General features: G+C 39.4%; 4 protein-coding genes across 4 annotated transcripts; 2 read left to right on the top strand and 2 right to left on the bottom strand.

The window, feature by feature from the left end:
- The first annotated feature begins 2,676 nt into the window (after window positions 1-2,676).
- Window positions 2,677-3,222, top strand: LOC129740961 (histone H2B). The gene has a single exon (XM_055732629.1). It carries the CDS (start codon window positions 2,691-2,693, stop codon window positions 3,063-3,065), a length of 375 nt encoding a protein of 124 aa, XP_055588604.1. The 5' UTR covers window positions 2,677-2,690; the 3' UTR covers window positions 3,066-3,222.
- Window positions 3,223-6,707: 3,485 nt separating this feature from the next.
- Window positions 6,708-7,460, bottom strand: LOC129740851 (histone H1B-like). Its single transcript, XM_055732536.1, has one exon. The coding sequence runs from the start codon at window positions 7,421-7,423 to the stop codon at window positions 6,737-6,739; it is 687 nt and encodes a 228-aa protein (XP_055588511.1). The 5' UTR covers window positions 7,424-7,460; the 3' UTR covers window positions 6,708-6,736.
- Window positions 7,461-11,457: 3,997 nt separating this feature from the next.
- Window positions 11,458-12,005, bottom strand: LOC129740923 (histone H3). The gene has a single exon (XM_055732572.1). It carries the CDS (start codon window positions 11,982-11,984, stop codon window positions 11,574-11,576), a length of 411 nt encoding a protein of 136 aa, XP_055588547.1. The 5' UTR covers window positions 11,985-12,005; the 3' UTR covers window positions 11,458-11,573.
- Window positions 12,006-12,270: 265 nt separating this feature from the next.
- Window positions 12,271-12,677, top strand: LOC129741047 (histone H4). The gene has a single exon (XM_055732750.1). It carries the CDS (start codon window positions 12,296-12,298, stop codon window positions 12,605-12,607), a length of 312 nt encoding a protein of 103 aa, XP_055588725.1. The 5' UTR covers window positions 12,271-12,295; the 3' UTR covers window positions 12,608-12,677.
- The last annotated feature ends 399 nt before the right edge of the window (window positions 12,678-13,076 follow it).

Here is a 13,076-nt window from a genome sequence, read left to right as displayed (position 1 = left end):
AAAAATAAGAAAACTACCCAACATCACCTTGAACCATAACCCAATTCCCTCAAGCCAATCCCTAAAGATTTTAGGAATCTATCTTGATCGTAAGCTCAGCTTTAAACACCATATCGCAATGATCAGAAAAACCGTCGAGAAACGCATAAGTGTAATCAAAGCTATCGCCTCAAGAACTCCCTGTTCCCACCGTACCTCCATACTACAAATTGTCAACAGTTGGATCTTCCCAAAAATGTTTTATGGAGCCGGCTTCATCAGCAGAGGAAACGACCTCACCAAGCTTTTAGGCCCTCTATACAATAGAATCATCAGGACAGCCTCAGGAGCATTCATTACAAGTCCCACATCTGCAGTGATGTCCGAATGCGGCCAACTCCCATTTGAACACTATCTAACTATGAATGTAGTCAACAAGGCAGTGCGATGGCTTAGCCTAAAAGGTCGTGAAGAGGTACCACTTGTGCGCAGAGCCAACCATCTCCTATCATCCCTAACCAAACAAAATATCCCACCCATAGCAACCCTTCCCAGAACCAAAACAAGACCCTGGAATCAACCCTCCCCCAAAGTAGACCTTTCCCTCATGAAACTAGTCAAAGCAGGTGATCCCCCAGTGAAAATACAACAACATTTCCGATCCCTAATCCATAGAAAATATAAAGATCTAGAACACATCTACACTGACGGGTCGGTTGCCGACGAGAAAATCGGGTATGGAATCTATAGTTCGACCACAAAATTTAGCTCCTCTCTACCACCCCCCTGTTCCATCTTTAGTGCAGAAGCATACGCTCTTATGACAGCCTCCACCTCACATACCAGACCAGGGGTCCAAACAGTCATTTTTAGCGATTCAGCTAGCTGCCTAGAACAAATTAAATCTTGCGCTATCAAACATCCCTGGCTACTCGAAACAGAAATCTCCGCACTGAAAAATAACCTGCAGTTTTGCTGGATCCCAGGGCACTCTGGGATTGCGGGAAATGAGGTAGCCGACAAACTTGCCGGCATCGGCCGTGAATCCATAGTCGAATCAGTAAAAATTCCCCAAATAGATGTTACCCGTTGGGTCAAAAAGACTCTAAGAGAGTGCTGGGATGAAGAATGGCGAAAAAATGGTCATTTCAGGTTGAGGAGAATCAAACCTATCACAACCCGTTGGCCCGATAACCCCAATCCCCTGTATCGAAGAGTCCTTACTCGCCTACGTATAGGCCACACTAACTTAACCCATAAGTACCTTCTTGAAAAAACAGACCCCCCTATCTGCTCTACCTGTGGTGTTGCCCTCTCAGTTCCCCACTTATTATCAGAATGCCTTGCCTATAGTACTGAACGTTCGGTAAACGATTTGGATACCACCCTGGAGCTAGTACTATCACCTCCCTATGAGAAACAACTTTTGCGATTCCTAGAAGACACACAATTATTATCCAAAATATGATCCATCACAGCAGGGACGAATAACCTTAAGGTTAAAGTCCCGTACCAAACAAGCAACAACAACAACTGTCAGTTCGACTTTCAACTTCCATAACTTTTTACTCTGATGATATTTTTTGATCAAATTTTTTGCGTTAGATAGATCAACTATCACACTATTATAACACAAAATTTGAGCTTTCTGGAGATTGTGTGGCCTGAGAAACAGTAATTCTACGAAAATCGGACTTTTTGGACTTTTCTCATTCAAACTGCAATATCTCCGGAACTACGCAACATTTTTAATTGAAATTTTACAGAGTGATTGTTGAAATATAAAGCTAGCATGTCTGAAGTTTTCGAAAAGTTCTATCGATGAGATCAAAAGTTACGGGAGGTGCAATATTTCAGGCATGAACCTTGAAATGCGATTTCTATAGAATTTTGGACGAATGTTTCCATAGGAAAATCATATTCTCTGTTTAACAAACAGTTAATCTATTTCAACCGAAAAATCACAACAATATCGCGAGATTCTGATTTTAAAACACAAATGGACCATTTATTTCATTTTTTCTTTTCTGCATTGCTTTTGCCAGACATTTTTTGTCTGATTGGTGGAGGAAACGGTGTTGTTCTCATGAATCGTCCAAAATTCTATAGAAATTGCATTTCAAGGTTCATGCCTGAAATATTGCACCTCACGTAACTTTTGATCTCACCGATAGAACTTTTGGAAAACTTCAGACATGCTAGCTTTATATTTCAACAATCACTTTTCAAAATTTCAATAAAAAATGTTGCGTAGTTCCGGAGATATTGCAGTTTGAATGAGAAAAGTCCAAAAAGTCCGATTTTCGTAGAATTACTGTTTCTCAGGCCACACAATCTCCAGAAAGCTCAAATTTTGTGTTATAATAGTGTGATAGTTGATCTATCTAACGCAAAAAATTTGATCAAAAAATATCATCAGAGTAAAAAGTTATGGAAGTTGAAAGTCGAACTGACAGTGCGCTTGCTTCCAATTTCTATGCAATTATGAACGGTACTGTATATTTATGACGAACATGAAGCATAAAACATAGAGGGGAATATGTTACTCTCTCGTGAGCATAAAAATATAGGAGAATAATGGGAAAAACTGTAGGGGAATAAGGCGGAAACAAAAAACATTAAAACCGTATCGGACGAGTTTTGCCTGCTTAAAAGCAGCTGCAGCCTTTGCCGAATTCATCAGTTTCGAACTTTATCTCAACAACTCTACAATGGCACCGAAAACCAGCGGAAAGGCCGCCAAGAAGTCCGGCAAGGCCCAGAAGAACATCGCCAAGGGAGACAAGAAGAAGAGGAAGGTCCGCAGGAAGGAAAGCTATGCTATCTACATCTTCAAAGTGTTGAAGCAAGTCCACCCTGATACCGGAATCTCGTCCAAGGCCATGAGCATCATGAACAGCTTCGTCAACGATATCTTTGAACGTATCGCTGCTGAATCGTCGCGTCTGGCTCACTACAACAAGCGCTCGACCATCACATCCCGCGAAATCCAGACTGCCGTACGTCTGCTGCTTCCGGGAGAGTTGGCCAAGCACGCCGTCTCTGAAGGAACCAAGGCTGTCACCAAGTACACCAGCTCCAAGTAAATTGGAAAAAATATTGTTCTCCAACGGCCCTTTTCAGGGCCACAACAAGGTTTTTGAGAGTCGCGTCACTTTTTCTTAACAAATGAAATGAATTTTATAATCCATTTGACATATCTTGTAAATTGTTCAACCAGGCTTATGTATGTTTTGACTGTAATATTAGTGAGCATAGTTCTTAGCATGGATTAAGTAATAAGTCTGTATGATATTCCCGCTTCTATACGTGCACCTTTTTATGAAACAAGGACATCGAAGTCAACAGCCCAAACTGTGCATTAATGAGTTCCCGATCAGGAGGAAAATACTAAATTATATCAAGATGAGATATTTTGATACTTATATTTTCCTATCTAAATGAGTTTTTATTCTGTACTCGTAGGATGTTAAAATATCTCAAATTATATCAAAAAATCTATACAATCATAGCTAAATTATATCAATTTTAGATATGCTCCTTTCAAGATTATATCTCGTTCAGATAGCATAGTTTGATATAGGGCAGAACAAAACCTATCAAAATTATAACTTATCAAGATATGAGTGCTTCTAGAAAAATTTCTAGTGGAATGTCCATAAACCATATTATTTGCTAAAACTATGTTCCATTGGACCAATTGAATCCAATTTTATGGATCTGTTGAGCGAAACTCATTAATGTTCGGTTTGGGCCGTTGACTTCGATGTCCGTGTTTCAGAAAAAGTTGTACATATATAAAAATACGATATAATCATTTTATTTTGGGACAACCCGAAAAAATTCTTCAACATTGAAAATTATCTCAACCCCATTCAAGTCTGTCAATCAGAATAAGATATGATTCAGATTGGAGAAACTTAAAATCTAAATTCTTCAGTACTTAATTATAACTGAATCAGATGTAAATATCTTGGTGAGATTCGTTTGAGTTATTATTTTGATATGCTCTACTGATCAGGTTTCGCTCAACAGATCCATAAAATTGAATCCAAGTTTTGGGAAACCCAAAATGGAGCATGGTTTTAGCATATAATGTGGTTTATTGACATTCCACTAGAATTTTTTCTCGAAGCACTCATATCTTGATAAGTTACAATTTTGATAGGTTTCGTGCTGTCCAATATTAAACTATTCTATCAGAATGAGATATAATCTTGAAAGGAGCATATCTAAAATTGATGTAATTTAGCTATGATCGCATAGATTTTTTGATATTATTTGAGATATTTTAATATATGATTTTAATCGCCGTAATTTGTATGATTATAATTTTAATGGCATGTGCGGCGGAATGAAAACTAGAGAGAGAATTTATTTTATAGAATTTGAAAGAAAGGTGGATAGACAGGCATTAGTGCGCCACTAGGAAAAAGCTTGATAGGTGTTGAAATTTTAGGCTAGAGGGCATGTTGATGAAAAGCTCCCATGAATTGCTCCCGCCTTTGCTCTGCATTAGCTAACTATACATGAGAAACCCAGAAAGAGAATTCCCATGTATAGCGAGCCCAATGGTTTGAGAGCGTGTTTTTACGCACACTTCAAACGAGCAAAAACGTAGCAACCCATGGGCCTACTGAGCTTTCCTTATGCGAGAACAGTTCTATCGACGTTGCCATTATTTCAGATTCGCTGCGAATAGTTGCTACTTGTCGATTTTTTCGCATTTCACATTTTATCTATTCCGCGTTCTAACTTTTTTGGCCAAGTGTCAATTTTTTGAACCGTATTTTTCTTGTTGTATTTTTTCTTTTTGCCAATGATTGTTTGATATATGATTTTAATCGCCGTAATTTGTATGATTATAATTTTAATGGCATGTGCGGCGGAATGAAAACTAGAGAGAGAATTTATTTTATAGAATTTGAAAGAAAGGTGGATAGACAGGCATTAGTGCGCCACTAGGAGAAAGCTTGATAGGTGTTGAAATTTTAGGCTAGAGGGCATGTTGATGAAAAGCTCCCATGAATTGCTCCCGCCTTTGCTCTGCATTAGCTAACTATACATGAGAAACCCAGAAAGAGAATTCCCATGTATAGCGAGCCCAATGGTAAAAAATACGGTTCAAAAAATTGACACTTGGCCAAAAAAGTTAGAACGCGGAATAGATAAAATGTGAAATGCGAAAAAATCGACAAGTAGCAACTATTCGCAGCGAATCTGAAATAATGGCAACGTCGATAGAACTGTTCTCGCATAAGGAAAGCTCAGTAGGCCCATGGGTTGCTACGTTTTTGCTCGTTTGAAGTGTGCGTAAAAACACGCTCTCAAACCATTGGGCTCGCTATACATGGGAATTCTCTTTCTGGGTTTCTCATGTATAGTTAGCTAATGCAGAGCAAAGGCGGGAGCAATTCATGGGAGCTTTTCATCAACATGCCCTCTAGCCTAAAATTTCAACACCTATCAAGCTTTCTCCTAGTGGCGCACTAATGCCTGTCTATCCACCTTTCTTTCAAATTCTATAAAATAAATTCTCTCTCTCTAGTTTTCATTCCGCCGCACATGCCATTAAAATTATAATCATACAAATTACGGCGATTAAAATCATATATCAAACAATCATTGGCAAAAAGAAAAAATACAACAAGAAAAATACGGTTCAAAAAATTGACACTTGGCCAAAAAAGTTAGAACGCGGAATAGATAAAATGTGAAATGCGAAAAAATCGACAAGTAGCAACTATTCGCAGCGAATCTGAAATAATGGCAACGTCGATAGAACTGTTCTCGCATAAGGAAAGCTCAGTAGGCCCATGGGTTGCTACGTTTTTGCTCGTTTGAAGTGTGCGTAAAAACACGCTCTCAAACCATTGGGCTCGCTATACATGGGAATTCTCTTTCTGGGTTTCTCATGTATAGTTAGCTAATGCAGAGCAAAGGCGGGAGCAATTCATGGGAGCTTTTCATCAACATGCCCTCTAGCCTAAAATTTCAACACCTATCAAGCTTTCTCCTAGTGGCGCACTAATGCCTGTCTATCCACCTTTCTTTCAAATTCTATAAAATAAATTCTCTCTCTAGTTTTCATTCCGCCGCACATGCCATTAAAATTATAATCAATTTGAGATATTTTAACATCCTACTGAATAATTACTTATTTAGATAAGAAAAAAATAGTATCAAAATATCTCATCTTGATATAATTTAGTTTTTCCCTCCTGATCGGAAAACCTTATTGAGGCAACAGCATTCCAGGATTCGATGTCTCAGGAGGTGTTAGTTAGTGCATCGTTCTACCATTTTAGTAGCAACGCGTGAGAGCGCTAGGAAGAAGATGATAATTGAGGGTACTACGCTACGGTTAGCATGGGAGAGTTTTTGGTGCTCCGGAAATTCACCATCATTCTCAATCTAGGACATGTGTTGGAACTCAAGATTGGAGATTCGCGTATTGACGATCACTTGCGGCATAGCCAGAAATCGATCTTTTATAATGTAGCTATGTAAGGACCTTACTTAGAAAGTAAATTAAAGATTTCTCAATTTATTCAACCATGTAAACCTGCATTGATGACTTCAACATTTACATATATGCTAGCTTTCGCGCAAACAACCGCACTCGCTATAAAATTATTAAGATTACTATTCATCTACCACGAATGAAAAAAAATCATTTGAAAACTCTGACTTGAAATGATCAGTAGTCCTGAAAAGGACTGATTGGTTAAGTTCAATTGGTCAAATAGGAGACAATTTACTTCTTGGCGGCAGCCTTCTTGGCTACAGTCTTTTTGGCCGCTGGCTTCTTGGGGGTCTTGGGCTTCTTGGCGACCTTTGGCTTGGCAGCGGCCTTTTTGGGGGCAGCAGCCTTCTTGGGAGCAGCGGCCTTCTTCACTGTGCCGGCTTTCTTGGCAGTCTTGGCAGTAGCAGCCTTGGCCTTCTTCTCCGCAGCGGCCTTTGGCTTCTTAGCGCCAGCGGCTTTTGGTTTCTTGGCAACAGCCTTCTTCTCACCAGCTGCCTTCTTTGGTTTTTTCTCTCCAGCGGCCTTCTTTGGCTTCTTGGCAGCGACCTTCTTCTTCTTCTCACCAGCTGGCTTCTTTTCCTCAGCCTTGATCTTGAACGATCCGGAAGCTCCGGTGCCCTTGGTTTGGGCGAACTTTCCCTTCTCAACACCACTCTTCAGGGCCTTTCTGATAAAGGGCGACAGCTTGGCCACATCGCACTTGTAGTTGGCGGCAATGTACTTCTTGATGGCCTGCAGCGACGATCCTTTGCGTTCCTTCAGGGCCTTGATGGCGGCAACAACCATGTCGTTGACCGGCGGGTGGGTGGATGGCTTCTTCGGCTTCTTATCTCCCTTGGGAGCCTTCGGCTTCTTGGTGGCCTTGGCAGGAGAGGCAGCGGCAGCTGGAGCCGCAGCAGCAACTTCGGTATCAGTCATTTTGGTGTTGGTTTGGTAGAATGCTCACACTTCACGAGGAAAAGTTTACGAACGACGCCATTTGCTTTGCCTGAGGGTCCTTTGCATTCGATGTCCTTGTTAGTGAAAAGCGGTAGGTAGCAATTTTACTCGCAGAGAAATTAGTTTTTAGATTCTCGGAAAGTCTATTTTTATTGGCTATTTTTTAAACAAATCTGACATCAAATTGTATATGTATAAAAGTTCATTTGATTGGAAACAAATGATTTGTCTTACAAGCTTTTCAAAGTGGTTCAATAATAACGGAAACATTAGAAATTTGGTTCTTTTTAATCAGGTGTCGGCCGTTAAGCTGGGAGTTGTTTTTTAAATAGTCGATTTTCCCTATTGAAACAACGAAAACTGCGGTGTATCATTGACCATAATGAAGAGGGATAAGTTCCCTTGAATTCTTGATTTAAATTTTTGGGTATTTATTTGATTTATCAACTTTAAACAGTGTCTAAGCTCGTTGCTATCTGATATCGTTTCAATGTATTTTTGGTAGTTTGTCTTGTCAGTAAACGTTGATAAATTATAAATATGTTATTAATATTGATCAGATTTACCTTTGATTTTGTTTTAAAATTATCGGAACATTTAAGTGCAAGTCCAAGGTTACTTCTTGCTTTCAATCATTTTAAAATCTAACTCATATATTGAGCAAAACCTTTCCTTTCAAATCCTTAGATATCTAGAAAAGTTAGAAATTTTGATAAGTTCATAGTGAAGAATCAAAATATGGCAACGGCTACATTACAATATCAAAGGAATCTTCGTTACAAGTTTTTGAAGTATCTAAATGTTAATTTCGATATCAGAACGAACACGAAATTCATCGTATGTGGATTAACAAATTTTACACTTCATTGCAGTTTTACATACATATCTTTAAAGCCGACAGAGTCTAAGCCTCGGAACAAAATAAGGACACAAATTTGCGTTGATATCTCCAGAAAGTTGAAACAATTTTAATAAACATGTGGTGATGGCAACTAGCTTAAGCCCAAGAGTAAACATCGATAACGGTTGTGCCTGATAAGTGTTTAATATGAAACAAGAAACTCAAACTATCGATAAGTGAGTACTGTGATCGAATGTCGTTTCTAACGCTCAGGTTTATTTAGTGGACTGTTATAAATTCGTTTTAGTATTTTGTGTAGTGTGTTAAAGAGTTCTTTTTGTTATTCAGTAAGTGATTGGTTTGAAAATAGTGCATTTCTAACTGAGGGCGTTGATAAAAGTTAGTATAATTTTTAACCTATTTTTCAATTTTCGGATACAATATGTGAAAATAAGTTGATATTGTTTATTGTGAACAAATGAATGCGCAAAAGAACAAAAAGTGAGGTGGTAGGATAAAGTGGAACGTGATCTTTTGAACGTTGGATGTCTACGAGATTGGAGAGAGGTTTCTAAAGATCGATTGTTTCGTTAAATAGAAGACCAAATTGAATAAAAGTTCGACTTCAAGAATATTGAAATGATGTAGTGACAATAAGATAATCAACGAATCAAGTGTAGTCGCTCACGCAACAGAATTGGATCATTCCATAAATTGGGAATAAGTGCATTTCAAGGAATGTGTTAGAAGAGCTCCTGGGAAACAGTGTTCTGCATAATTGAGAAACCGCAAAAGGCCGAGTGCAATGCATCGTTGGATGAGCTGACATAGTTTTTCAGATAAGCAGCATGATGCCCGGAGTAGATCAACAAAACAGGTAATTTTCAATTCCGTCCTTCCCGATCAGGAAGTATCAAAATGATATGAAGATGAGATATTTTGATATTCATTTTTTTTTCTATCAAAATGAGCTATGATTCAGTACTCATAAGATGTTAAAGTATTTCAAATTATTTAAAAACTACGATCATAGTTAAATTATATAAGTTTTTGATATTCTCAAAACAAGATTATGTCTAATTCGGGTAGCAGAGTTTGATATTGAGCAGTAAAAAACCGTACATAGGTAAAACTCATAAACATATGAACGCTCCGAGAATGACTTCTAGTGGAATTGTCAATAACCATCACTACTCGTTCAAAGCACGCCTACAGGTACTCCATTTTTGGTATTCCAAATAAAGATTCTATTTTATGTTTTCGACCGTTTACTTCGATATCCGTGTTTCATGAAAAGTTGTATGCATATTAAAATTAGATATAATTTTAATATTTATAACAATCTAGAAAAAAAAGCGTGGAGCGTGATCTGGCGAACGTCGGGTGCCCGAGAAATTGGAGAACGGTTGCCATGGACCGAGTGAATTATAGGAATTATGTTTGTCGAGTTATGTCGTGAGACGGTATACTATGTAAATAAAATAAATAACAATCTAGAAAAAATTCTTTATCTTTGAATATGAATATATTTACAATAAAGCTGTTCAATTAAATAAATAGTAAATAGCAGTGTAGTAATTTTTAAGATAACTGGAACAATTCTATGTATTCGTAGTTAAAATGAATCTTTTGATAGTGTAATAATCGGTTAGTCATAGTTTTAATTTTAATTACTAATTAAACTTGCATGCTCAAGTTAAAAGATAAATAACAGTTGTGTATTGTTGATGCTTTAACTATTACGAAATACAACAAAGACCGAAGACTTGCCAACTAAATATCCCAGGAAAAACATATAGAGTAAAGTGGGGCAAGAGTACGCACTTAGTTGTGTACTTATTGTATTTCTTCAAAGAACAAAGTATCGATCATAGTAATTAAACCAAATTAAAGTAAGGCTCTGTACCTTGATTGTATGACGCAAAAAGTTTTGATTATGTTTGTAAACATTGATAAATAATCATATTTTTCAAAAATTACCAAAGCGTACTCTTACCCCACAAGTGGGGCAAGAGTACGCATGAGGTGGGGTAAGAGTACGCATATAATAAGCTCATTGTTATCCATTCTGGTCCAGTGTAAGTGAGGTCTTGAATCATTATAATCGTTTATTAAACAAAACAAAACCTTTATTTCATAAACAAGAGTTAAAATAAAACAGTGATTTTATGGGTAACGCTGTTCGCTTCAGCAAAGGCAAAGGCGAAGCGACGCAAATCACTGAAAGTCAGACCGTAAAAAGCACTATGCAGCGCTCTGCAGTGATTTACGAGATCCTCTGACTGCTGAGGAGTAAAAACTGAAGTGAATTGTCCATGGCTTTCAGCACCGAATCCCTGGTCGAGAAAAATGATTGTTATTCACAATTCAAAAAAAAAATATCTTCTGTTGATTACCTTCTTAAGGCGTTTACGCAAGGTTGATTCCGAAGTCCCGAGGCTTTCAGCAATCCGGCGCTTCGATTTTCCGTCCTTCAACCGCTGCCTGGCGTTTTCCAGCATCTCCGGAGAGCAAATCTTTCGGCTAGTTTTCCTTTTGTACGTCCTGATTATTAAAAACTTGATTATTCTTTGGGTTAGCTTTCCAAATGCTATCAAAAAGACGAAGGAAACCAATGCGTACTCTTGCCCCACCAAACCTGCGTAATCTTGCCCCCTGCGACCATTTGTGAAAAAAGCTAAATGTGCTAAATATTCCGATCATATCCTGGCATGAGTGTTCCACAAATTTAATCTATGTTAATTATGTGTCCTTTGTCACGTATGCAGATTTGATTAGCGAATTTCCACGAAGCGTGATAATGTTTCCAAATACGCATAAAATTACATAAAAATTGGAAAAACTTAAACTTATCTCATTTCTCCGACGTGCGCGAACCAAACCACAAACAAAAACACATATGATCAGCTGACTCGATGACCTGTCAAACCGGTACAGTGTTGCTAGTTTCAGTGTTGTCGTTTACTGTAAAAGCCTAGTGCGTACCCTTTCCGCCTGCGTACTTTTGCCCCACTTTACTCTATCATAATTCATGTGAAATAAATCAATGAGCAAAGGCTCGTCTAGCCCAAGAAAAACAATCATAAAACTTGATATGTTATAGCTATGTGATAAATTGAGCTACTGAACTTTGTGGTAGTTGACCTTTCATTGATGCGGTTCACGTCAAAATTCACGGTCGCCAAATAAAAAGGAAACAGCAATAAAAGACTCCTTCCAGATTTAGTTGTGGTCCTGAAAAGGACCGTTTGGTTTGAATTGGCAGAAACAGATCAGATCCGGAGCAACTTAAGCACGTTCTCCACGAATGCGGCGAGCCAGCTGGATGTCCTTGGGCATGATGGTGACACGCTTGGCGTGAATGGCGCACAGATTGGTGTCCTCGAACAATCCGACCAGATAAGCTTCGCTGGCTTCCTGCAGGGCCATGACAGCCGAGCTCTGGAAACGCAGATCAGTCTTGAAGTCCTGGGCGATCTCACGAACCAGACGCTGGAAAGGCAGCTTGCGGATCAGCAGCTCAGTCGACTTCTGGTAACGACGGATCTCACGCAGGGCAACAGTTCCTGGCCGATAACGATGAGGCTTCTTAACTCCTCCGGTAGCTGGAGCGCTCTTACGGGCAGCCTTGGTCGCCAGCTGCTTGCGAGGAGCTTTTCCTCCGGTGGACTTACGAGCGGTCTGCTTGGTACGGGCCATGGTGAATGAATTGTTTCAGCAACGATCACGAAAAACGATGAATTCAGAATAACCCTCGGCGTTAAAGAGCGGACATATTTATACCTGAGATCGAGAGAACATGTTTGCGCCAAAATAGACATCAGCTATGCTTTCTTGTAGAAGGGGAACTTCCCCTCAATCCAGGCAACATAATGCTAACTCAGCGAAGAGGCAGCATAACGGAATGCTCGATAACCGACCCTTCGAAAATCATATAAAAGCATAGCCGTCACCGTCCATTCAACATTAGTTTCGTTTCGGAAGTTTCGACATAACAACGATCTGCTAAAATGACTGGCCGTGGCAAGGGAGGCAAAGGACTCGGAAAGGGAGGCGCCAAGCGTCATCGCAAAGTTCTGCGTGACAACATCCAGGGTATCACCAAGCCCGCTATCCGTCGTCTGGCTCGTCGTGGAGGAGTCAAGCGTATCTCTGGTCTGATCTACGAGGAAACCCGAGGTGTGCTGAAGGTGTTCCTGGAAAACGTGATCCGTGACGCTGTCACTTACACTGAACACGCCAAGCGCAAGACCGTCACTGCTATGGACGTCGTCTATGCCCTGAAGCGACAGGGACGCACCCTGTACGGTTTCGGAGGTTAAACTGGACGCTGGATTTATTCTGTCAATTTATATCAAACCAACAGCCCTTTTCAGGGCTACCAAACTTTTCTGGAAGGAGATTTATTCATAAAGTCTGCTTCATTTAATATTGGAACACAAACAATTGCGTGTAGTTCAGCCATTTATTAACGAATTCATAATTTGTTTTTCATACAAATGTAGCATTTTCTTTACTCTTTCATAAAAAAAAAATAAAAAAATTATTCATTGCTGTTTCGAAGAAATTCTCGCACTTTTCCCGTAATACGGCACATTAGGCGGCGCACACCCTTTTCGTCCACCGTTTTGGCGATTTGATTCCACCAGTTCTTCATTTGAGTCATGTTCCTAACAAGTTTTCCCTTTGCCTTAAGCCTCCGCTTCGTGATTGCCCAGTATTTCTCTATCGGCCGGAACTGGGGGCAGTTTGGGGGGTTGAGGTCCTTCGGTATTACGCTGACCCCGTTCG

This window comes from Uranotaenia lowii, chromosome 1, assembly GCF_029784155.1.
Source record: "Uranotaenia lowii strain MFRU-FL chromosome 1, ASM2978415v1, whole genome shotgun sequence".
NCBI lineage: Eukaryota > Metazoa > Arthropoda > Insecta > Diptera > Culicidae > Uranotaenia > Uranotaenia lowii.
The sequence above is the reverse complement of the archived record's forward strand: the minus strand, read 5'-3'. Positions and strand labels throughout refer to the sequence as shown.

What these genes read in the sequence shown, in the direction of transcription:
- LOC129740923 (XM_055732572.1), bottom strand. Translation starts at nt 11,984, where the DNA reads ATGGCCCGTACCAAGCAGACCGCTCGTAAGTCCACCGGAGGAAAAGCT.
- LOC129740851 (XM_055732536.1), bottom strand. Translation starts at nt 7,423, where the DNA reads ATGACTGATACCGAAGTTGCTGCTGCGGCTCCAGCTGCCGCTGCCTCT.
- LOC129741047 (XM_055732750.1), top strand. Translation starts at nt 12,296, where the DNA reads ATGACTGGCCGTGGCAAGGGAGGCAAAGGACTCGGAAAGGGAGGCGCC.
- LOC129740961 (XM_055732629.1), top strand. Translation starts at nt 2,691, where the DNA reads ATGGCACCGAAAACCAGCGGAAAGGCCGCCAAGAAGTCCGGCAAGGCC.